At 57.7% G+C, this 24456-nt stretch overlaps 1 protein-coding gene across 5 annotated transcripts in view; it reads right to left on the bottom strand.

Annotated features, from left to right (window-relative positions):
- Nucleotides 1-24179, bottom strand: part of CARD14 (caspase recruitment domain family member 14) — a 28401-nt gene extending 4222 nt beyond the window's left edge. The window contains exons 1-19 of one of the 5 annotated variants that reach the window (XM_072781899.1): nt 23783-24179; nt 21353-21663; nt 18655-18884; nt 17113-17250; nt 15884-16209; nt 12269-12436; nt 11337-11456; nt 10700-10825; nt 10333-10482; nt 9528-9647; nt 8969-9111; nt 8731-8825; nt 6821-6881; nt 6405-6597; nt 2922-3048; nt 2390-2627; nt 1515-1578; nt 704-818; nt 73-246 (exon numbers count right to left, since the gene is read on the bottom strand). In XM_072781899.1, the coding sequence (XP_072638000.1) occupies nt 73-246; nt 704-818; nt 1515-1578; nt 2390-2627; nt 2922-3048; nt 6405-6597; nt 6821-6881; nt 8731-8825; nt 8969-9111; nt 9528-9647; nt 10333-10482; nt 10700-10825; nt 11337-11456; nt 12269-12436; nt 15884-16209; nt 17113-17250; nt 18655-18865 (2569 nt within the window). In that variant the 5' untranslated portion in view covers nt 18866-18884; nt 21353-21663; nt 23783-24179. Of the gene's footprint in view, nt 1-72; nt 247-703; nt 819-1514; nt 1579-2389; nt 2628-2921; nt 3049-6404; nt 6598-6820; nt 6882-8730; nt 8826-8968; nt 9112-9527; nt 9648-10332; nt 10483-10699; nt 10826-11336; nt 11457-12268; nt 12437-15883; nt 16210-17112; nt 17251-18654; nt 19580-21352; nt 21664-23782 lie in introns of those variants that run through there. The other 4 variants (XM_072781902.1, XM_072781901.1, XM_072781903.1 and 1 more) reach the window with 4 other exon arrangements.
- Between the last annotated feature and the right edge of the window lie 277 nt (nt 24180-24456).

Below are 24456 nucleotides of genomic sequence, written 5' to 3'. Positions count from 1 at the left end.
GCCTCCCCAGAGAAGGCAAGCCTTGTCCCGCCACCTGACAGACGAGAGCGGGGGCTCCCAGGGGACACGTACCTGCTAGGCATTTCTTAAACCCTCGGAGGAGGCACAGCTTCTCGCTCAGGATCTTCCCCGCCACGCTGGGCACGAAGAGCACGGGCCGGGGCTGGCTGGGCCTGTGGGGGTGTACCAGGGTGTAGGGCACCAGGGTGAAGCAGCTCTCGGCCCAGAAGCACGCGGTGGAGGGCTCTGTGGGGGAGAGGAGGCGGGAGCGGGCTGGGCTCCCCACACTGGTGTCCCCCCCACCCCCACCGGGGGTGGCGCTTCCCTGCACCCGTTGATTAGGTGACTCCGTGTCCCTCCAGGCTCAGCTGCACAGGCCCGGAGGGGGAATAGAGAAGAACACTTCTCCTCCCTCCCCGCGGTCTACAAGGCCTCTGGCATCCTCACCTTTGCGGGACCCACAGCACCAGGCCTCCCTCCCTCCCGGTCCCTGGGCTCCTAGGTTGTGCTTCTGTTTTCCCATCATGCACCCAAAACACTTGCCAAAAAGAAGAAAATCTTCTCAAAACAATTCACCTTACCCTCAATCCGCTTCTACTATGTTCATTGCACGGTTAGACCCGATTGGGGTATGTGCCACACTGGCCACACTCGTCACACAGTGGCGACCAAGGGGCCCCTTGAGCCATAACACCCGCCTCACCTTCCAGCCTGCTGGGCTGCGGCGGGGTCCCATCAAAGGATGAGCGCAGAGGGCTGGGCTTGGTTCTGTCCACGCTGACGATGCGGACCAGCTTCTGGGGTCCCCCGGAGGACTGCTGGAGGAAGGAAGAGGGATGAGCAGGTGTCCAGGCCACCTGCACAGGGCAGGGGGCTTGCACCTGGCCTTGCTGCCAAATCCAGCTGCTGCCCGGACCACCAGACCGAATAGCCAGGAGGCCCAGGCCGCATGCCAGAGGGTGGCAGATGAGGGGGGTGGAGCAGGGTCCTCAGGCAGAGCCCCCGAGCAGGGCCCCCCTGAGCATGGCGTCCAAAGTGATGGCAGGCTGCATAAAGCAGGAGGGAAGAGTCGGGGTCCCCCAGCCTGGCCCTGCTCCAATCCAGGGAAGCTGCCCTAGCATCCTGCTAGGAGACACCTGGGTGTTCTGTGTCAGGACCTCAGAGGGAGTAGGAGGGGGTGCAGATGGGCAGGCAAATGGGATGAACGGGGAGCATGACGGAGAGAGCAGATGTGATGTACCTGCGCACAAGAGGAGCTTGAGGGCTGGGTGTGGTGTGCAGGCCTTGGTGAGGGCTTGGAGGGACGGCGGGGAGACATGCCAGGTCACACCCGTGGGGGCAGCAGCCTGGGGCCCCCAGGCCAGCACCCACCCTCTGCCAGCCCACGCCAAATTGGGCCAGAACCCACCCCCAGATGACGGGAGCCAGGAGGAGGAAGGCCAGGACGAGAGGCAGGGCCCACCCCAGCAGGGCCCTGTGTCTGGGATCCGGGTTGGCCGATGTCACCACCTCACCTTGCGGGCGATGGTGGTGTGCTGAGCCATGTCCTGGATGAGGGCGATGAGCAGCTGCTGAGCCCTGTGCAGAGGAGGACAGCCCTGAGCCAGTGGCCCCGGAGCACCCCCTGTGGCCCCAGGCAGCCGTTCTCCACCTGGCGGCCACCATGGTCCCCTGCGGCCTTTGGAAAACCGCAAACCCACAGCTCACCCCTGCAGCTGCCAATGGAATTGTTCTGAGTTGGGACCTGGGTGACTCTGGGTGAGCCTGGGCCTGGGCCACGCCCTAAAACCTCAACAGCCTGGCGTCCCCGAGAGTGATGAGGCTTTGGGGTACTGGGTGAGACGCTGCTCTGTGCACTATGGTTGATCTAGAACACGGTGCTCGGCAGGGGAGATGCTGCTCCCAGGGAGGGTGGCCCTTGTCCCAGCTGGCCCAGGCCTGAGGGGTTCCCCAGGACACAGAACTTTCCATGCTTTTGCCAAAATAGTCCTGGACACGCCAGGATGATGGGCACCCAACCCCAGGAGACACTAACTGGGCGATGTCTGGAGACACCTCTAATTGTCCCAACTGAGGGCCAGAGGCACTACTGGTGTCCAGTGGTGCCACTCAACATCCCACAGGGCCCAAGGTGGCCCCCCGTGACTGAGTAAGCCAGCCCCAAATGCCACACTGGTCCTGAATGCTCTAGAATGCTCTAGGATGAAGGGCCATCCCATTCCACAAAGAAACCCCTTCTAAGCAGTGATGGGGGTGGCACATAGGGATTCCACTTGAGGTGTCTCATCATGCCCACCCTCTCCTCTTGGGGAGGAGGGGTCGTCCACAAGAAGCCAGGCAGCGCCCCTGGCCCAACCTGGAGAGGTGCTGGGGCACTAGAGCTGCTCACCGTGTGTAGTTGGGGATGGTGCCATGTTCGGCGCCCGTCGTGCTGTAGGGCCCCACGCGGTGGGCGTGCCAGCAGCCCCGGCCCTGGAACATGGTGTCGGTGATGTGCAGGATGTCATTGCACCGCACCTGCAGCTCCCCCTCCGCCCGCGCCTCTATGGCCAGGTTGACCCGGATGTAGAAAGAATCCCCTGAGGTAGCCACTTTGGCCTCCAGGTCCTGGACCAACTTCTTATAACCTGATTAAAGATAAGCCCGGGGCTGTGATCCTGCACGAGGAAGGTTCTGGAATGTGAAAGCAGGAGAGAAGGAAGGAATCTCCCCTAGAGTCTTGGGAGCCGTTGTGGTGCTAGAGCCAGTGGGTAGGAGATCCCCAGCTGCCCTGCAGCCCTCTGCACACTTGGGGCACCGTCTGATTCTGGGGTGCACGGGAGGGCTGGCATCGCACAGCTAGGGGCTCAGGGACACAGGACTCAGTGGCTCAAGTCTCAGGTGGTGGGCTTCCCGGGTGGGTGGCGTGGGGGAGTGTATACCTTCCATGTTGACCTTCACGGACAGGCAGCAGAAGCCATTGACTCTCTGGAGGAGTACAACCGCTTGCTCTAGGGTTGTGTCCTCCAAGGTGGCTTTAAACAAGGGCTCTGTGGCCTCGCAATCCACCTGAGGGCAAATCACCAGTGTCGGCCCTTCTGACCTGGATTCTGCGGCCACAGTTCCCATCCAGAGAGAGACTCAACCACCAGCCCTTCCCCAACACGCAGCGTGCTGAGATGACCACTGAGGACCGAGTTTCCACTCTTCAAGGGGGACTTCCACTCTAGAGCATTCCCCAGGCTAGGGTTTCTCAGCTTGGACTATCGACAGTTAAGGCCATTGTTCTGCGCTGTGGGGCCGGCCCTGGGCCCTGCAGGATGTTGAGTAGCATCCCTAGCCCCCCACCCTGTAGATGCTGCGGCAACGGCTCCCCCGCCCCGCTGTCCTGGGGGTGAAAGGCCATGGGCACGGGGCTCTCACCATCCACTCCACTCATTCACTCAACCCTGGGCTGTTTTAAGTTTAGGAGAATATATGCGTACATATATATTTTTTAAAGATCTTATTTATTTATTTGAGAGAAAGATAGAGGCTGAGCAGGGGGAGGGGCAGAGGAGAGAGAGAACCAGACTCCCTGCTGAGCCAGATTCAGAGCTCGATCTCAGGACCCTGAAATCATGACCTGAGCCAAAAGCAGTCGCTTAATCGCTTAATCACTTAATATACTGAGCTGCCCAGTCATCCCAAGAAGATATATATATATATATATATTTTTTTAAAGATTTTATTTATTTTTTCATGAGAGATACAGAGAGAGAGAGGCAGAGACACAGGCAGAGGGAAAAGCAGGCTCCATGCAGGGAGCCCGATGCAGGACTTGATCCTGGGACTCCAGGGTCACGCCGAAGGTGGCGCTAAACCACTGAGCCACCCGGGTTGCCCAAGAAGATATATTTTTATAATGAAAAAATATTGTAGCTCCAGCAATCAGACGACAAAATAAATAAATAAATAAAAGCCATCCCGATTGGTAAGGAAGGAATAAAACATCCACAATTTGCAGGTGACATGATATCCTATTTACAAAAACCAAAAGATTCCACCCAAAGGCTGTTGGAACTGATATAGAAATTCAGTGATGTCACAGGTTACAAAATCAATGTACAGAAATCCACCACATTTTGATATACCAATAATGAAGCAGCAGAACAAGAAATCAAGGAAACAATCCCGTTTACAATTGCACTGAAAATAATAAGATAGCCAGGAATAAACCTAACCAAAGTGGTAGAAGATCTGTTCTCTGAACACTATAAAACACTGATGAAAAATATTGAAGGCGACACAAAAATGTGGAAAGACATTCCAAGCTCACGGATTGGAAGAACAAATATTGTTTGTCTCTCCTACCCAAAGTGATCTGCACACTCAATGCGATCCCGATGAAAATACCAATAGCATTTTTCACAGAATTAGAACAAGCAATCCTAAAATTTGCATGGAGCCACAAAAGACCCTGAGCAGCCAAAGCAGCCTTGAAAAAGAAAACCAAAGCTGGAGACATCTCAATTCTGGATTTCAAGATACTGCAGAGCTGTAGTCCTCAAGACCGTAGGGCACGGGCACAAATAGAGACACACAGGTCAGTGGAACAGAACGGAAGACCCAGAAACGGACCCACAGCTTTATGGGCAACGCACCTTCGGCAAAGCAGGAAAGAATCTCCAACGGAAAAATGATCGTCTCTTCAACACACGGTGTTGGGGAAACGAGCCACATGCAGCACGAAGGTGCACCACTGCCTCGCGGCGCACACAAAGATAAAGTCCAAATGGACGAAGGACCGAAACGAGAGACGGGAAACCATAAAATCCTAGAGAAGAACACGGGCAGGAACCTCTTTGACCTCGGCCATAGCAACCTCTTAGCAGACCCGCCGCCCCTTACCAGGCAAGGGACTTCATCAAAATAAAAAGCTCCTGCACAGTGAAGGAAACAATCAGCAAAACTAAAAGGCAACCAAGTGGGGCGCCCCGGGGGGCTCAGTGGTTGAGCATCTGCCTTCGGCCCAGGGCGTGACCCCGGGGTCCCGGGATCAAGTCCCTCATCGGGCTCCCCGCATGGAGCCTGCTTCTCCCTCTGCCTGTGTCTCTGCCTCTCTGTCTCTGTCTCTCATGAATAAGTAAAAATCTTTAATAAATAAAAAATAAATGAGAACAAAAGGCAACCGATGGAATGGGAGGAGATATTTGCAAATGGCTTATCCAATAAAGGGTGAGTATCCGAAGTACATGAAAAACTTCTCACCCTCCACACTCAAAAACCTAATAATCCAGTTTAGAGACGGGCAGAAGACATGAGCAGACGTTTCTCCAAGGAAGACATCCAGATGGCCAGCAGACGCATGAGAAGATGCTCCACGTCGCTTGTCATCAGGCAAGTGCAAATCGGAACCATAGCGACATCCCACCTCACACCAGTCCGCGCGGCTAAGATCAACCACACAGGAAACAACAGGCGCTGGAGAGGATGTGGGGAGAGGGGAGCCCTCCTGGGCTGCTGGTGGGCGTGCAAGCTGGTGCAGCCACTCTGGGAAGCAGTGTGGGGGGGTCTCAGAAAGCTAAATATAAAGCCACCCTACCGCCTACGAGCAATTGCACTACTGGGTGTTTAGGCAAAGGATACAAACACTGGTTTGAAGGGGCATCTGCACCCCGACGTTCATAGCACCCATGTCCTCAGTGGCCAAACTATGGAGGGAGCCCAGATGTCCAACAACAGATGGATGGATAAAGAAGGTGTGGTCTTGGGACACCTGGGGGCTCAGCGGTTGAGCGTCTGCCTTCGGCTCAGGGTGTGACCCCAGGGTCCCGGGATCGAGTCCCTCATCGGGTTCCTTGCATGGAGCCTGCTTCTCCCTCGGCCTGTGTCTCTGCCTCTCTTTCTCTCTCCCTCTCTGTCTCTCATGAATAAATAAACAAAATCTTTAAAAACAAAAAAAAAGAAGATGTGGTCTATACACACACTGGGCTATCCTCAGCCATCAGAAAGGATGAAACCTCGCTATTTGCAACATCATGGATGGAGCTAGAGGATATTGCGCTAAGCGACACATTAGTCAGAGAAAAACAAATACTATGTAATGTCACTCATATGTGGAATTCAAGAAACAAAACAAATGAGCAAAGGGAAAAAAAGAGAGATAGACCAAGAACCCAGCTCTTCACTATGGAAAACACACTGATGGTCACAGAGGGAAGGGTCAGGGGGAGGGGGGAAACAGGTGATGGGGATTCAGGGATCCAGCAGGGTTCCCATGGGCGTCGTGGGAACCGGGAACGGAGCCTCCCAGTGAGTGTCAGCTCAGCCCAAGCAGGAGCGTGGGCCACCCTGAGAACGCATCCTTGACCAGTGGGAGCTGTGGCCGCCGACCCCGCCCGGAGAAGATCCTTGGGGGTTTGCAGGGCTGGGGTCACACCTACCATCATGATCTGGGTGCCGGGGCGCAGGGCCATCTCGTCCGCCGCTGAGCCAGGGGTGACCCGGTGAATGAAGATGCCTGTGAGGTTGCCACCAATGACGCTTATCTGCTCCAGCAACGCGTCCCCCTGGAAGGCCAGCACGGTGACCTGGCTCAGGATCTTGCGGGCCGGCCTCCTCCGCACGGGGACGCCGCTGCAGGAGGGGAGGTGATGGAGCCCCCGAGGTACCGGAGCAGGTCAGGCAAGGCCCTGACCCCATGGGCCCCAGCATTCTGGAATTCTCTTTCTCTCTCACACACACACATAGCCCCAGCCGTGGCCTTATCCTCAGGAAGGCTGTCACCTCCCAATAGTGATGGGACCCAGTCCTCACTCTGCCCTGCCACCTGCTGACCCTGGCCCCTCCCACCGCTCACCTGGACGAGGTGGTCAGGCCCCCGGAGAATGGCTGTAGGCTGCTCTCACACTCAGGAAGGTCTGCACGGAGGGGGAGGGCTCAGACCCGGGCCAGGCCAGCCCCTGGGCTCCCCTTCCCCACTGAGCCTTGCCTACGGGGTGGGTAACCCGTCGCCCCTACCCTAGCCCACCCCTCCCTCCACTGAGGCTAAGCCTCCTCTGCCTCTTCCCTTCCTCACTGCCTAGAATCTTGATTTCATCTTCCCCCAAACAGGAGTGGGGTTTGACCTATAGGGTATCCTTAGGGGGTAGTTGGATGAGTTGCCAACACTTTACAGGAGAGGGCAGCTAGAGGCTGGCTTTCTGGCTTCATTAAAAATCAGATCTAGGGGCAGCCCGGGTGGCTTAGCGATTTAGCACCGCCTTCGGCCCAGGTTGTGATCCTGGGGTCCTGGGATCGAGTCCTACATCGGGCTTCCTGCGGGGAGTCTGCTTCTCCCTCTGCCTGTGTCTCTGCTTCTCCCTCTGTGTCTCTCATGAATAAATAAATAAAATCTTAAAAAAAAAAAATCAGATCTAGGTAGGGATGAGTGGGTGAAATAGGGGATGGGGATTCAGGAGGACACTTGTGATGAGCACTGGGTGATTAAAATAAACTCTTAAATAAAATAAAATAAAATCTGGAACAACCCTGGGCCCACGTTTCTGCCTGGACCCGCATCTCTGCCTGGCAGCGGTTGCCAGTGCCGGCCATCGGCTGCCCGCCCCTCCTGCTGCCCAGCTGGCCACCGCAGGCCCCAGAGTCGGCAGCCCGAGGACTGGACGGCCCCGGGGTCCCTCGGGGCTCTGCATTTTAATGTGCAGCTTGTAAAGCAGCCCCACCCCCACCGGCACCCCGACCCCGTGCCCGGGGATCGACCTTCCTGCAAGGACATGGCTGCTCTTCCCGACTATGGGGGGGTGAGAACCAGCCAGCCAGCGAGGACCAGTGGCCACCTGCTGTCATTGCCCAGCTCACAGGCTACACGCCATTCGCGATCACATTCAAAGCCAAGGGAAAATAGCCTAGTCCTGATGTATTTGAGGTCAGTTCCACCAAAAGTGTGCAAAACGGGGACGTTATGTAGAAGTGTGGCAGAATAAAGGGCATCGCATCCAGGATGGATATGTCCTGGGGGGACCCTCTCGGTTGGCCCTAGTTCTAAAGATGCCAATGGCCTCGCACAGGCCAGGGTTCTTGTCCAGTGACCCACAGGGAGCCCCGACCCCGGGCCCTGCGGCGCCGCTCTTCTGAACAGCGCGAGGCACGTGCTCCCCCTGGTGGCCACCGGGGTGAATTCCAGACGGGGCGCAAAGCACCTGCTGTGCACCTGGCCCGAGGCTGGGGGCAGGTGTGCAGGGGGAAAAGGTGAGGAGGCTGCGTGGGGCCCAAGGTTGAGAAGGAGACCGGTCAAGTCACAAATATGAGGAATAAGCCATAGGCGATGTGGGAAGGTCTCAGGGGCCAACACCCAGGAGGAGAGATGCTCCCTGCTGGTGCCTCTTCCAGGAGCAGAGGGGACAGAGGCCCGCTGCCTTCCAGTATCTCTGGGGAACCTAAGTGTCCCCAAATCAGAGCAGGGAGGGATAGCGAGACAACAAATATGCCTGGAGCTGCCTGAAGGTTACTGCTGAGCTGAACACAACTCCCTTGGCTTCGAGGGGAGACAGAAAGGACGCCCAGTAAACAGGGCATGGGCTAGAATGGCCAGGTAGCCTGGATTTCCCAGAGCCTGGGCCCCGGCAGCAGTGACACTTGCTTCCTCCGCCCAACCCCTGCAGAGGTACCCGGTCTCTCGGCGGCCTCCCTGAACACCCGTCTTCTCACTTATCCTCCTGCTCAGCCCAGGGGAGGTGAGTGGCTGCACAGGCCCAGGTGGGGTGCACTCACCTGCCCTGTCTACAATCTCGTAATCCAGGTCTGCATCACCTGCCTTCGCCCCCGGGGAGGGCCCCTGGTCCACCTGCAAGGTTTCTGGGAAGCCGCTGGAAAGCATGGGAAGAGGACAGCTCAGGCTGCGTCACTCTCCTCTCTACTCAGACTCCGAGCCCCTGGCACCTGCCCAGCCCTCGGCTCGTGTCCCAGCCCAGGGCCCATGGCATCTGGACCCCCGTTGCCTGCCTGTTACCTGAAAGACCAAGGGTCTTCCCAGAAGTCGTCTGTGACCCGCTTGTACAGGGACTGCAGGCTGGGAGGCCTGGGGCTACTGGAGCGGAAGCTGTCCACCAGCTCACGGTTGGATGTGGCACTCAGGTCAGAGCAGAGCTGAGACTGGAAGGGGACAGGACAGAGGTCGGCACAGGGCTCCCCCGGGCACCCCGTGACACCTCCCCACTGCTCCACTGGGCACAATGGACAACAGTGAGAAACCACGGCGCCTATAGGGCAGAGGCGGTGACAGGGACACAGCACAGAGAGAGGCACGCTAGCGGAACCCCTACTGTGTGCCAGGAGTCCTCCTAGCCGCTAATGGATAAAGCTGCGTGGTGGGTAGTATGGTCCCACTTCCCATACAAAGCAACTGAGGCCCAGAGAGGCCAAGTGCCTGGCTGCGAGGGTCACGTGCAGAGGGAGACACCGGTAGATGGCAGGTGTGCAGTGCAGACCTGAGTGCAGGCCCACATCCGCTTCACCCGCTGTGTGCCAGGGACCCACCCCCCCAGCCACCGAGGAGGCACCAGCCGTACCTCAGTGGAGCTGGGGCAGCTGTAGTCACTGTCATCCCGCGGGCAGATGGCGAACATGCGCACGAGCCGCTGCTTCCCCTTAGGACAGGGCTCCCTGGCACCGGCTTCCTGCTTAGGCTGCTGAGGACGGGGCGCAGGATGCTGGGTTCAGGTGGGTTTCCTCCTGGATGCTCTCGGGGGAGTTTCCAGCAAGTCACCTCCCTGCCGCCTCCACCTCCCACCTCCACCCGGCAGGCAGTCCCCCTCATCATGTCCCCTCCTTGGAGCGCCGGTTCCCGCCGGCACGGCAGGAGCCCACCAGGGAGGAAACGGAAAGCAGGAAAGCAAGCAGCTTGGTGAACGCTAGTTCATCTCTTTTGGAGCAGGAGCTGCTGATACACTGTAATCGGAGGTTTCAGTGATTATTTTCGCTCTTTGGGAACATTTTAGCTCTTTCCCTTCCTACATGGAAGTCAGCTCGTGGACATCGGGCTTGCAAATATGTCAGGAATGCATCATCTACAAAAGTATCATCTACCAGATATCCGGCCGTGTCATAGGCTTTCATTCTCCATGGAACACCGTGCTTTACAGGTTCCAGAACCTTCCACCAAGCTACGTCTCTCACGACTTGCATAAGATTGCCACAAAACGAACTGCAGACACAGGCTCAAGATGCCCAGTTGTGCATCTTCAACGATTTGGCAACAAGGTTCACCCACGAGAGCCAGCGCGTGGCCAATACGGCTAAACCCGAGGTCCAGGCCGGGGCCTCGAGCGGCCTGGCACCTCCCGCCTCCCCGTGGGTGCGGAGGGAAGCACTCACCCCCTGCAGGGACTCGGCCTGCGGCTTGCGGACCTGCTGGCGCAGCTCACAGACCTGGTCTGTCAGCTCAAACACTTTCCTGCGGAGGGCGTCCTTCTCTGTCAGGTTCTGAGCGATCTCCATCTGGGCTGCATCCCTGGCGGAGTAGGCCTGGGAGCCAGGAAGGGAAGGGGGGGTGTAGCGTGTGTCGGGGGTGACAGCCGTGGGGGAGAGACCGGGAGAGGCGGGAACCAGCCATCCTGGGGGGAGGGCGGTGTGCAGAGAGCCCTGTGGCACCTGCCAGCCCAGGGTCAACCCCCTCCCAGGGCTTCTGGGAGGAGCCTCAGCCAGCTGCCCAGGTGCCCTGGGGCCCTTCCCGGGGAGGTACCTGGTCCCGCTCTTTCTGCAGCTGGAGCAATTGGCTCTGCAGGGCGGTCACCCTCTCCTTGTAGATGTCGCAGTCCACCTTCGTCCTCTGGAACTGGAGCAGGGTCTGCTCCTTCTCCTCCCAGAACTGGCCGGGGACAAACAGAGCACACGCAGGGCGGGGGTTCTGGGGTCAGGCGGAGGGTGGGGCGGGGCGGGGGTGCCTCGGGGGCGGGAGGTAAAATAGGTGCTCGTTTCTTAAATGCTGAATTCCGAGGCGCTGCTATGGTGATCCCTACGCACCTGGGTGGTGCAGGTATGACCCCGTGTCGTTTACTCCATGTCCCAAAAGACATAAATGATCTCCCTCCACACTGCCTCGTTCTCTCCCTCCATCCCCTTCCTCCTGGTCCTCCTCTGGCTGTTGCAGCCACTAAATAACCCCCTGGTGCCCACCCTGAGGGCTCCCCCCACTGGAAGGCGCCCTGAGTTTCGGTGCTCTTTTGTCCGGTGGTTTTCTGATCACCCGCAAACCAGACGGGACCGCTGGCCTTGGGCTGTGAGTCCGTGCTCTAGAAGCTTCCGCGAGGGCCGAGAGTCTGCAAAGCCCGTCCTCCCCGCCTGCCTGAGCAGCCCTGATGCGGCCCCCGGAGGATCACCTGCTTGCGCTGCCTCTCGGCGGCCACGGCCCGCTCCCTCAGAGAGTGGATGCGGTCCACCAGCTCCTGCTTGCTCTCCAGGGCCTCGTCCAGGTTCTGCTCCAGAATGTCCTTCTCCACCTGGGCAAAGGGAGGTCAGCCCAGGGCCACCCCGGGAGGCGCCCCATCACTCTGCCCTGAGTAGAGGCAGCAGGAAACCTCGGGGCGGGGGCGTGGGGACGGATTCAGCGGGATTCCTGCGCGAGGCAGGGGGGAGGCGGGGGAGGCAAGTGCATTTCCCTTCTGTTTCTCTGTGATCATGGGCAGGAAGTGAAGGAAACTGGAAGTCCCCCGGGGTGGCGATCCCCCCTCGGAGGCAGTGTCGGGCCGCTCCGGCCACACGCCCGCCGGCACGGTCTCCGACAGGGGACACACCAAGGGACACGCCGGTCCCTCTCTGGCCCACTCCCCAGGGAGGGCCTTCGGCACCCAGGGGACGTTTAGTCATTGGAAGGAATCGCTCTATTAATAGACATGTTATTGATTGAAAGGAATCGCGGAGGAGGAGAGGCAGAGGGTTTGCATAATTCCGGGGCTTTGGCGTCACTGGTGCTGCCGCTGCCCCCCGGGGCGCGTGTGGGTGGGACCTCGGCAGATTCTGCGGGCAGACAGGCCCCCTCGCATGATCTTGCATCCCGTCATTCACCATCGGCCTGTCTCCCTCTAAGCCAGCACAGCAGCAGCTCACGAGCCGAGTGGGGGGCGCTGCTCGGCATGTCCAGCAAGCTGTCCGCCCTGCCCACGTTCGCGGCCGCACAGGATGGGGAAGGGGGTGGAGGGTGTCCCGGGATGGCACCCCAGTCCTCAGTCACCCCCACGAGGACCCCCTGGGCGAAACCCCCCAGCCTGCGGGAGCCCTGGGCCAGCTGCCCCGGGAAGGGATGGGGACCCACCAGGCTGAATGTCAGCGACCGGAGTTTCTCATTCTCCTCCTTCAGGCGGCTCAGCTCCCTGTCCCCGGGCCCCAGGCCGCCGGCCACCTGCAGGGACCGCTCTCGGGATTCCCGCTCATGGGAGGAAGATATCTTCTCGCGCTGCAGCTCCTGCTTCATCAAGTAGAGCTGCCAGGAGGAGGCCGAGAGGAAGGCCCGTGTGAACCCAGGCTGTCTGCTAGCCCGGGAGTCATCCTCGAGGAGGAGATGCTGCTTATACTCAGAAGGGTCCCTCCCCCAAGCTTTCAAAATCCACTCGAGAGTTTTACCCGGTGAACAGTTACGGTTCTTGTGAAGGAGGAAGGTGTTTCTAGCTTTATTTCTACTGGGGTGGGTCCGAGGGACCAGAGCAAGGAACCCAGGGAATCGGCTTACTCAGGCGCGAGTGGCCAGGGAGCGAGTGTCCTCCAGCACGCTCCCTGGCTTCCCTGCCTTTCCATATTCTGCTAAGTACATTGCATGAAGGGAATCAGGATTCGTGAAAATCAGTAAGTGAGAATAAAGAAGAAATCAAGTCAGACGGAACAGAGATGACTGGTCTACGCGGACGCGCTCACAATCCGTGTGCAAATATGTGCCACCTCCCGCCCGGCGGGCTGCGTGTCCCGGGCTGTGGGCCTCTGGAAACTACCTGGCCAGGTCGGTCCTGCTGGATGGTGCCCCAAGGGAAACTCAGGTCTGGAACCAAGGGAGACAGGGGGTTTTCCTCAAGAGGCAAACCCAGGAAGCCTGGAGGTCAGGGTGGAGTCAGCCCTTGCTCTGGGGTCAAGAGAAAGAAGAACCTTTCCTGAACTTGTTCCCTCCCGACATCTGCTTAGCAAATTTTCTGTAAACAATTACACAGCGCCTGCTACGGGCCACCTGGGTTAGGAGTGTTGTGCTCCACGTATTAAAAAAGTAAAACTAGGGAAGCCTGGGTGGGTCGGTCGGGTAAGCATCTGCCTTTGGCTCAGTTGTGATCTCAAGGTCCGAGGATGAAGCCCTGGGTCATCAGGCTCCCTGCTCAGCAGAGTCGGCTTCTCTCTCTCTGTCTGCCCCTCACCCCTGTTTGCACTCGATCTGTCTCTCATTCTCTCTCTCTCTCTTTCTCTGATAAATAAAATATTTTTTAAAAATTAAAAAGTAATATTAAATCATTAAGACCTGAAAGGGGGGTGGTGACCTAAAACTGAAAATAAACCTAAGCCAATTAACCTGATTATGTCTCAAACACTGTAGCCACAATGAGCAGAGGGAGAAGGGATGGAGAGGAAGGAAAGGGATCGAGAGCCGGGCAGCCCCGGCAGCTCGTGAACTGCAAACCCCTGGCTCTTCTCGGCAGCTTCATTCACGGGGCTGGTGTGGGCACAGCTAATTGGAAAGTATTTTCCGTGCACTAAGGGATTGAGCAAGCGAACACTAGTGTGGGTGGGAGGATTCTCACCGGGGAAGAAGGGGCACCCAGTATGGAATGAGGGAGGCGGGGACGCGCCCTGGGGATTGACCGGAATTAGAGGCGTGGGTGTGACCTCACGGTTTCTGAAATACAAGTATGTCTGTGGACATGCATACTCGCACGCATAAGGGCGTGTGCATATCTGCACACGCGTGCACGTGTGTATGTGTATGCGTATATTTACATGCACGTTTCCTAGTTCTGTCCTTGGATAGGGCCAAGGAGCAAAGACATCCCAGGAGCAAAGAGCAGACCTAGAGCCCAGATCTTGGTCTGGGGGAGACTCCAAGGCCCTTCCGGGAAATGCCTGAGCCCAGAGCTGCGGCAGGATGGGGACGAGATGGTCCTGGAAACTCTTGTGATGCCAGAAAGGGAGTCTGTGCTCATAAAATGGGGAGCTGTGCCACAGGACATGGAGGAGATTCAAGGGGCTCCCACTGGCCAAATCTAGGACAGTCTGAGCAAACTCATTCAGAACAGTAATATGTTACAGGCCACTGGAAATCGGAATCCACGTGTCCGTGCCAACAGCAGACGCATGAGCTGGGGGAGTCAAAGGTTCCTCCTCGTGGTCAGGGTGTTGAGGACCAACGGGGGGAGCAGAGGGGTCACTGGAGATGGGGCTCATCATTGAGCATCCACCAGAGTGAAGATGAATTCAGGCAAGGATCGCCAGTGAGGCCGTCTAGCAGGGAAATGTCGATGAGGAGCAGGGTGCTTGCTGGTTTCAGGGTCCCCCACCCACCCCAGGCTGGAGGAAAAGGATCATGATCAAGGCAGAGGAAGCAGCACCTGCTCCAGGTGGGTGACATTAACGTCCCCGGCGAGGGGCGCTGGGCGGGTCGCCACGGTGGGCGACGGCAGCCAGGCCCAGTGTTCCGTGCAGTGTCCTGCCAAAGAGGTATAACCCCCCATCTCCTCACGAGGGGACGTGAGGCAAACCCGAGATGGGGAGTGGTCTTATCACAGAAAAGAGGGGTCCCTGCACCCTTAAAAAGAATCCATGTTGTGGGGCGCCTGGGGAGGGGGGCTCGGTTGGCGAAGCATCTGGCTCTTGATTTCCGGTCAGGTCATGACCTCGGGGTCATGCTCTTAGGGTCACGAGATGGAGCTTCTTGCTGGGTGTGGAGCCTGCTTGAAATTCTCTCTCTCTGCCCCTCCCCCATCCTCTCTCTGCCTCTCAAAAAAAAAAGAAAAAGAAAAAAGTCCATGTGTGCTTTTGACCAGAAAATTAACTACTAATGGGCTACGGTTGTCTGGAAGCCTCACCGACCTCATGAGCAGCCGGTTAACACGTTCTGTGCGCTACATGTATCGTAAACTCTATTCTTACAATAAAGCAAACCAGAGCAAAGAGAAGGCCATTAAGAAGATCATAAGGAAAAAAAAAAAAAAAGAAGATCATAAGGAAGAGAAATTACATTCACGGTGCTGCATTTACAGAAAGAAAACTGGGTCTAAGTGGATTCCTGCGTCTCAAACCGTGTTGTTCAAGGGTCAACGATATTTGTATCTTTTAACAGATTTGGAATTATTTCTCAATGAAGATTTAAAAACTAAGAACAAGCATACCATGCCGCAGTTAGAGGCAAATGACAGATGCCAGAATGACAAGGAATGAACGTCCTCGAGATCTAAAGAGCTCCTGCAGCTCGACCAGAAGATAACGGCCCCCAGCAGAAAAATAGGCAGAGGGATCCCTGGGTGGCGCAGCAGTTTAGCGCTTGCCTTTGGCCCAGGGCACGATCCTGGAGACCCGGGATCGAATCCCATGTCGGGCTCCCGGTGACCGGGAGCCCGCTTCTCCCTCGGCCTATGTCTCTGCCTCCCTCCCTCTCTCTCTCTCTCTCTCTCTGTAGGTGACTATCATAAAAATGAGCAGAGGCGCTGTGGGGGTGCAAGGGCCCCACTGAGGACACAGACCCAGTGTGTGCCACTGAGAACGGCGCGGGAGGGGCTGGCAGGGGCCCACGGGCCCCGGGTTCCCGGCCGAGCAGGAGCAAGGTGGATCCCAGGTGTGTCCTTGGCTATGGGGTCCCGGTCGGGCCTCCCGAGCAAGGCCACCTCCCAGGCCAGCCGGTCCCGGGGGGCTTACGGGCCGGCAGCGGAGGGGTCCCGGCGGGCGGGGGGGCACCGAGTACCTCCTCTTGCAGGCTGCGGCAGCGTGTGGCGGCCAGCTCCTTCTCCCGCAGCGCGTTGCTGTAGTGCAGGGACAGGCCGAGCATCTCGTCCTTCAGCTTGAGCACCTCGTGGAAGTGGGCGCTGACCTCACGCTTCATGCGGTCGTGGTCGGCCTCCAGCTGGCACAGGCTCTGCGCGCGGGCCTCGGCCTGGCCCAGGCGCTCCTGCAGCTGCCGGCAGCGCTGCAGCAGCGCCTCCTTCTGCCCCTTCTCCTGGCTCAGCTCCTCCTGCAGGCTGCCGATGGCCCCGGCCAGGCACTCAGTCAGCTTGGCCGTCTCCATGAGCCCTGCGGAGGAGACGTGGGTGGGCCACCTCGCCCTCCCTCCTCACCCCCCGCCCGGGTCTTTGCTGCCTGCGCCGGACCCTCAGGCAGGAGCCCCCACCCTCATCTGCGGGTCTCCTCAAAAACTCCCAGGCTCAACCAGACTCTGTGTTTGGTTATATGACAGCATAACAGGCGCGGTGGGAATCAGGATTGTCCTGGTGCTTCCCCGTGGGACCCCGCTCTGCAGACCCAGCACCTCCCCGCCCCCGCCATCAGCTAAGATGTGCTCTGTGCTAACTCATTTCCTTGTCATCCTAAGAAAAATACGAGGAACACGAATCTGTATATTAGAACTCCAACCAACGGAACCACCCACTATGACGCCAAACAGGCAGAAAAGCTTTCTCATCCAGGTTCTGATGTTGGTCCCTTGTGTACAAAATCTTTGAACAGCTCCTCCAGGGGAGCCTCAAAAAGGCTGCCCCATCCACCCCTCGTCCCCCCCACCAGGGGCCTCTCCCAGCAGAAGCCGCCCCCTGCACGTGAGCAAGCTGCAAGGCTGAGGCCGCCCCAGGAGCACATAGGCAGCCCCAGGGAGTCCAGCTTCCTGTCTCCCGCAGGTGACTCTCAAATGCAGATTCCGTGTCCCAGGAGGAGTCTCCTCTTGGTACCGTGTAGTTAGGGACAGATCTTTTAGAACCACAGGCCACAGAGTCTGTCTCCTACCACCTGCACCATGGTTAGTGGGGGTGTCGCCACCCCCAGCATGCTGGGGCACAGGGACAGGAACCTCAGCTGGAGAGGGGCAGGGGGGGCGTGGTCAGGAGAAGCATCTAGAAGAGCATGCAGGCACCAGAACCCAGAGGCTCTGACGAAGCCCCTGCAGAGCATCACCCCCAAGTGCCCCCAGGACCCAGCCCTCACCACTGAAGTTGCTGAAGTCCACCTGGGGCTGCAGCCCAGTGACCAGGGTGTAGATGTCTGGGTTGTGGAACTTCAGGCTCTCCAGGAAGGCAATGGCTCCATTCTTCCCTCGAGTCTTCAGCAAGTCCAGTAAGTGCCCTTGGGTGAGAGAGTGCTATCAGCCACCAAAGCTCTGGGTGGGCTCCCAGGGGTGCACCGTGGGGCAGTGGAGGAAATCCTCGCCCGTCCAGGATCGGGAGGTGGAAGCAGTTTTCCAGGATCCCTGGGGCGGGGTGGGGAAGATGCCCTCACCACTCTCGTGGGTCCTTTCAAGTGACAGGTCCGCAGCCAGTCCCTGGAAGGGCCAGACTGATAGGCCTTGAGCAGCTACCACAACCCGAGAGCTGAGAGTTGACCATAAAAGACTAAGGAAGAGGACCTTTGCTGTCAAGACCTCCCAGGCGTTGGGTGGACACGTGCAGACACTGCACGAAGCTCCCGTGGCACAAAGAAAGCAAGGCCGGCGCCCCGGGGCCCAGTGAGCCCACCCGATTCCACCGCTCTCAGCCCGACTTAGAGGCTTGGATTCCTTCCTCCTATATCTGAGGTCCATAAGGAACAGGAAGAAATAAACTCCTGGTGATAGCTATCCCCACCCCGAATGCCTCCTACGGCCTCAGCTCAGAGAGCAGTAGTGTAGAAACCATCTCATCCAATCTCCTAACAACCCGACAGGGTGAAGCCACTTGCTTCCCTGGTTCTCAGTGAATAAACGGAGCTAAGCAGACTGTCAGGACTGGCTCCAGAGACATCTGCAGTGAGTGAATCGTGGCACCCCCAAAGGCACATCCACCTGGAACCTGTCAATGGCACCTTATTTGAAAAAAAAGGGTCGGTACGCCTGGGTGGCTCAGTGATTAAGTGTCTGCTTTCGGCTCAGGGTGTGATCCCGGGGTCCTGGGATCGAGTCCTGCATCGAGCTCCCTGCATGGAGCCTGCTGCTCCCTCTGCCTGTGTCTCTGCCTCTCCCTCTGGGTCTCTCATGAATAAATAAATAAAATCTTAAAAAAAGAAAAAAGGGTCCTTGCAGATGTAATTACAGCAAGGATCTCGAGATGAGATCAGCCTGGACTACCCAGGGGGACCCTACATCTGCTGAGTCCAATGACAAGCACATTCATAAGAGATAGAAGAGGAGACACGGAGAAGGCCATGTGAGGACAGAGGTAGACACCGGAGGGACATGGCCACCAGCCGGGGACCACCTGTGGGCCTCCAGCAAGAGGCAGGAAGGGCACACCCCTGGACACCTCAAGGGAGGCAGCTCTGCCCACACCTGGATTCCAAACTATGAGCAAATACATCTTTGCTAGTCTTGTGCCATTTGTCATAGCAGCTCTGGGGACACACTACAGCGTCCCCCGGGTCTGGAACGCGGATCTCTAAAGTCCTGCACTCCTGACACCAGGCTTCGTGCAGCACAGCCTGTGTGGAGCTGGCGTGGCAGGAGGCTGAGCTGGCCCGGCAGGCCTGAGGCCAGTGGCGTGGGCCGGGGGTCCTCACCGACTCGCATGACGGTGTTGGTGAACGTGGGGCTGTGCAGCACCTCCTCCTCGTCCAGCTGGTCCAGCACCTTCGCCTGGCGCAGGTAGGGGGTGAGGCGACTGGGGCAGATGCTGCGCACGATCTTGTGGCGGTGGCTCTCCATCATCTCCCACAGCGTCTCCTCGTCCAGGGCCGTCAGTGTGGACTCGGTGCGGTGTAGTGCCGCCATGGCTGGGTGCCCCGGGACGCTGGGAGGGAAGGGTGGTGGCCACAGAGGCTGGAACACGTGGAGGCCTTTCCAATCAAACCCCCTTTCCCCAGGTCATTGGGGCAGGGAGGAAACGAGCCATCTGGAGAGGATGGTGAGCTCACGCTGGCCCTGGTGCCCCATGATCGGGGCAGGGGGGCCGGTGGTGATTATTGAGGATCCATCCTTATGGATGATTTCAAATCAATTCCTCGTCTATCTGGAGAAGAGCAGAACTGGTTTCTTTTGGTTTCAGGAAGACCCTGCATTTGCCTTTAAAGCGCAGGGAACTGCCCTCACCGGGAAGCTGGTTTACAAGATTGATCTAGAACATGCATTCTCCACGGGGGCGATAGAGCCCCCAAGGGTCGAAAACTCGTTCTTGGGTGAAAATTCTTATATGTGCAAAGCACAATTGTGCATAAACAGATGTTCAGTACACCTGTGATGGTATCTCACGGGAGCACAGGGAGGGAGATGTCTCCCAAGGCTCCTTAGGGACGAGGATGGCAGAAGGTCGAGGGACACTGTCCTGGAATAAATGGGAGGGTTTGGAGGCCCCATCTGGCACCCCAGCAACCCGAGGAGGCACCTACAGTCCCAGTGAGGGGGTTGGGGGCGATCAGCTGGGAAGTAGGGCTGAGGGAAAGAAGAAAACACACCGCTTTCCCTTGGTGTGAAAAATCAGGACACTTGTCCTGAGACACTCAGGATATGTGCTAGGGAATGACCCCTTGGAAAGGAATATTCCAAAGCATTTTTAAACTAAAACAGGGATGCCCGGGGGGCTCAGTGGTTGAGTGCCTGCCTTCGGCTCAGGGTGTGACCCCGGGTCCTGGGATCGAGTCTTGCATCGGGTTCCCCGCAGGGAGGCTGCTTCTCCCTCTGCCTGTGTCTCTGCCTCTCTCTTTGTGTCTCTCAGGAATAAATAAAATTTAAAAAAATAAAATAAAATAAATAAAACCAAGGACTCAGTAAGTCGTAAAGCGCACCAGCTCTTGGCCGGCAGGGGTGTGGATGAAAGATGGGCAGGTGTCTGAAGGGGCTCAGCTGCACTGGGTCTGGGCAAACTCCCTGGCTAGGGTCACAAGCTCTCAGTCTGTCTAGGTAGAGATCGTGAAGCTGCTCACCCTTAAAGTACCTGAACAGGGGCCCTGGGGGAAGGGGTGTTGACGGTGCCTAATCCTCTGTTGGGAAGACCTTGGAGGGCACCACCCAGCCTCTCACCCGCGGAATATGCCCTGGGCACCCTCGGCTCTGCAATGAGCCACCCCCATAGCTGTGTCCCTGCCTAAGTCTCTTTCCTCCCTCCTGGCCCTGGCACAAGGTCACTAGACCATTAATCCATCTAAATCGTCCTAAAATGCTTATAAATCCTGGACTGGTTCAAGCATATATTTTGTCATTGTTTTTTATTTTTTTGTTTCATTTTTTTTTAAGATTTTATTTATTTATTTATGAGAGACACAGAGAGAGAGGCAGAGACACAAGCAGAGGAAGAAGCAGGCTCCCTGCAGGGAGCCCGACGTGGGACTCGATCCCGGGTCTCCAGGATCAGGCCCTGGGCTGAAGGCGGCGCTAAACCGCTGAGCCTTCCGGGCTGCCCTGTTGTTTTTTAGAGAGCAAGAGTCGGTGCAGAGCCTGACGCCGGGCTCAATCTCACAACCCTGAGATCATGACCTGAGCTGAAATCAAGAGTCAGATTCTCCAGTCTGAGCCACCCAGGAGCCCCTAGTTCGAGCCTATTTAAAAAGTCCCGCAGGTGCACAACATACCCATGCACCGGTCACGCAGAAGCAGCAGTGGGCACCTCAGGTTCCTCACTGAGGAGTCACCCCGGTCCCGCTGGCTGCAGCCTGGCATCCGTCTGTGCCCGGAGGACCATGCCAGGCCACGACCTACACCTGTACGTGTCTACAAATAGGCACCCACTTTTACCGGATTCTTTTGTGCAAAGAGCGACTGTACATAAACAGTATCTTTACTGTTGACTCTAACCTTCTGTAACAGTGTCAGACTGGGCATGCTGCTAGCTTGCGGCTCCAGCTCCGCGTCCCTGAGGTCTGGCAGGTGGGTGCGTGCACCTGACACATACTCCTTCCTTTGTTTACCTATGGCTGGATTCAATGATATGAGCAAAGCACAGCGGCCTGTGGGCCAGCATTAGGTCCCTTCCACTTTTTCCCCGTCATTGCCAGTGCAGCAGTGATGACCTTGGGCGTAGACGGGGGGCCTTCCTCTCAGACACCTGCATCCCTGTGATTTGGTTCTTTTCATTTGGAATAACAAGCCGGACCAGGTGGAGTCAAGTGCCTCCCGAAGAGGTCTGTGCGCTAAAAACGCTGGAAAGCCAGAGCTAACCAGCCTCGTCAAGTAAGAGAAGTGGAAAAGAGTGGCCAGAGGTCCTCGTGACACGGGAACGGCCCCCCACGATCCCCACGAGGAGCCCAGGCTGCAGCGAGTGCTCACCCAGAGATGCTCACGCTGGCTTCCACGGGCGCCCCTCACGGTGGGCTGGGGTATGGTGTCCCTCCGTGGCCAGGTAGGACGGGGCAGGGGCGGGAGGGGGCCCTAGCCCTCCAAACCTGGGCTGCCGCGGGCTGTCTGCTTCCTCAAGCCCCGTGACTTGCTCCACGATTCAAAGCTCAGGCACCGAAGACTAATGCAAGGAGGAGGGGGAAAAAGGCGAGCTCTCATCCAGGAAATAACTTGACAGATCTTTGACCTCTGAGGTTTGTTCAGTAACTGTAGATACTTCCTTGGGGCCTGGAAGTGGGTTCCTAGAAGGAAACCAGGGTGTGAACCATGGCACCGCTCCCCCTGTGTCGTGGCCCCTCTGAGACGGTGGTGATGGTTGCTCATATCTGCGAATGTCCTAAAAGCCATAAATTGCACCGTCTAAATGGGTGAATTGTGTGGCACATGAATCATATTTTTAAAAACTTGGTTTTTTGTTTGTTTGTTTGTTTGTTTTTAATAAAAAGTTCCCAGAGCTGCCAGTAACTACCCCCTGCTTCCCTGTGGCCCTGTTCCCCACCAGGATGCAGAGGAGGCTGGGTGGTAGGGAGGTGTCCTGAGTAGCTGGCCTGTCCCCCTGAGGCCAGCACCGGCCACCCTCGGCCCATGGGACACCAGCGCCCCGTTCTTCGTGCCTTCCTTTAAGTCCAGGCTGAGCCCGCAGGTGCCCTGGCCGTCGGGTGCCCCAGCCAAGCTCCGTCTCTGCCCCGGACGTTCCCTGGCGGCCTCCTCCCCTCTGTCCCCTATGCTTGCTCATTCCAGCATCCGTGCTCCCCTCGGCTGCCCGGCGCCCCCAGGAGCAACCCCCATGTGCGTGCCGTTGTCTTTGATGACATCGGGGACACTCTGCATGAGTGCAGCTGCCTCTCCCCACGTCCAGCTCCGACTCTGGGGCAGAGTCAGCATATAAAATCAGTCTGAATGGTAGAAGGTGGAAAGTAAACACTTTTTGCTGACCCTTTGAAAGATGGCAGGTGAGCCCTGAGACTGACGGGGTGGTGCGAGGGATGAGGGACCCTGTGACTCCTGCAGCCCCCGTGATGGAACCAGGGAAACGGTCTCCAGGACTTTCCCCCACGAATTGCTCGCCTCAAGAGAAAAAAAACTCGGGGGAAGTCTGCTGGGGTGAAAGAAAGCACCCGGCACTCCTACGACTCCCACTGAAGAACGCTCAGCAGAGGTGGGCTGGGCCCTCCGGGGACAGAAGAAAGCGGGGACCCCAGGCTGAGCTCCTCATGTGTGGGGGCGGGGGCACTGGGTCTGTTTAATTTCAGATCTGGCCCCGGAGTCCTCAGGACCCCCACGGAAGGCCTGGTGGCACTTGGGTTTTCATAGACGCCCGCTCCCATCAGCGTGAACACGGAGAATCAGGGCCAGTTCACGCTACCTGCGGCCCCACTGGGGCAGCTGAAGACAGAGGTCTCTCCAGGACTCTCTAAACCCCAACCAACTGCCGTGGGTTCCTGGGACCCCTGGCCACACTGGGGTCGGGTGGAAGCGGGTGTAGCCGGGTAGCAGCCACTCGGGACCACGCTTCGTGCAGTGAAGCAGCTTATAACGAAACCCCAAACGGCAATGCAACATGAGGGGGTGTCTTTGCAGCTCCCTTCTGATTTACACAGGGGTTAGTCCTAACAGTAAAGAAAATGTACCCCAGAAATCCGTCAGGATATTTTAAATCATGTAAAAGTCTTCTCTAACCCTGCTGCAATCCCAGAGAGAACCCAAGGTTGTATGAGGCCTGAGCTTCTGAGATTGGGGGTCCTCCTGCAGGATGCCCCATGCCTCCTCGTAGCTCAGAGCTCAGTCTTGCTTTATGTGTAATGGAGAGAAGGAGAAAGCGTATACACCCTCGAGCACACACATACACAGACACACACACGTGCCCACACACACCCGTGCAACACACAGGATTCCAGAACGGGAGGGGATGAGCTTAGGAAGGCTTAGGGAAATCAGTATAAATCTAATAAACACGACAGGTGAGGCGGGTGGTCACCAAGCAAAGCAGGCGCTTTCCTGCACCCCTCAGCTAAGGGCCCTCACCTCTGCTCCCCCCTAAATGTCTCTGTGTCCTGACCACCAGTAGGTAGAGGCAGCTGGGCTTAGGAACCCCCTTTCCCTGCTTGCATCTGGGGCCACCACATAGAGGTAAGGTGAGAGTGTTCTTTCATCCATCACGCCCGCACACCCAGGGTGACACTCAGCAGCCAGAGAGCCTTCGGTCCTCTAACCTGTCCCCTAACCGAGCCCAACGGGACGAGCTGGCTCCTCCGCTTCCATAAAGCAAGCCCCTCGGCTCCTTCCCAGGCCACAGCCTCTCATCCCCCGAGGACGGCTCCCGGGCCCCATCCCGGCCTTCCTCCCTCCCCCGGCGCTGACCTGCTCTCCCGGGGACGTCGCCATGCCATTGGCCTTCCTTGTCGCGGAGGAGCTTGGCTGACCTGAGACTCCCTCTGGCTCAGCAGCCGAGGAGAGGAGCAGGTTTGGCAGGTCCGTCCTTCTGGGCCCTGCCCGCGCCCGCACTTGCCTTGGGTCTCTGCGGATCGCCGGGGCGCCAACACCTTCTCGCGGCAGGGAGGACACATGTGGAGACGGTTGGCTTTTGTCAGCACCTTGGGAAACCTCCGGAGGCGGTGACCGAGAGGATGACGGAGAATCGCGGGGTGCAGGGAATCTTCTCCGTGAGCGCTCGGCCTCGTTTATGGTAAATCCCTCGGAAAGATCCTAGGAAGGCCAGGATGAACCTGGAGCCCTTCGCTGGTTCTCGCCATCAACTGCGGAGAGAGCTAAGCAATTCTGGTGGATCCCCCTAAAGTCAGTATTCGATAACTACTATTTGGGGTGAGACAAAAGTCTTGGTCTTCTGTGTTTAGACCTAACCAGAATCCCGTCCCTCCTACCCCTTGCACCAGTGTGTCCCGCCCTCTGCAACGACCTCCCAGCTGCCTGCAACCACCCCCGACCCCCCACAGGGGCAGGCAGGGCCATACTGTTCCCGGATGAGCCAGGGCATGTCATTCCCTTCTGTCTACATGTCCTCATGTCCTCACCAA

Source organism: Canis lupus, chromosome 16, assembly GCF_048164855.1.
Source record: "Canis lupus baileyi chromosome 16, mCanLup2.hap1, whole genome shotgun sequence".
Classification (NCBI taxonomy): Eukaryota; Metazoa; Chordata; class Mammalia; order Carnivora; family Canidae; genus Canis; species Canis lupus.
Note: the sequence above shows the minus strand (reverse complement) of the source record. Positions and strands in the feature narration are given on the sequence as shown.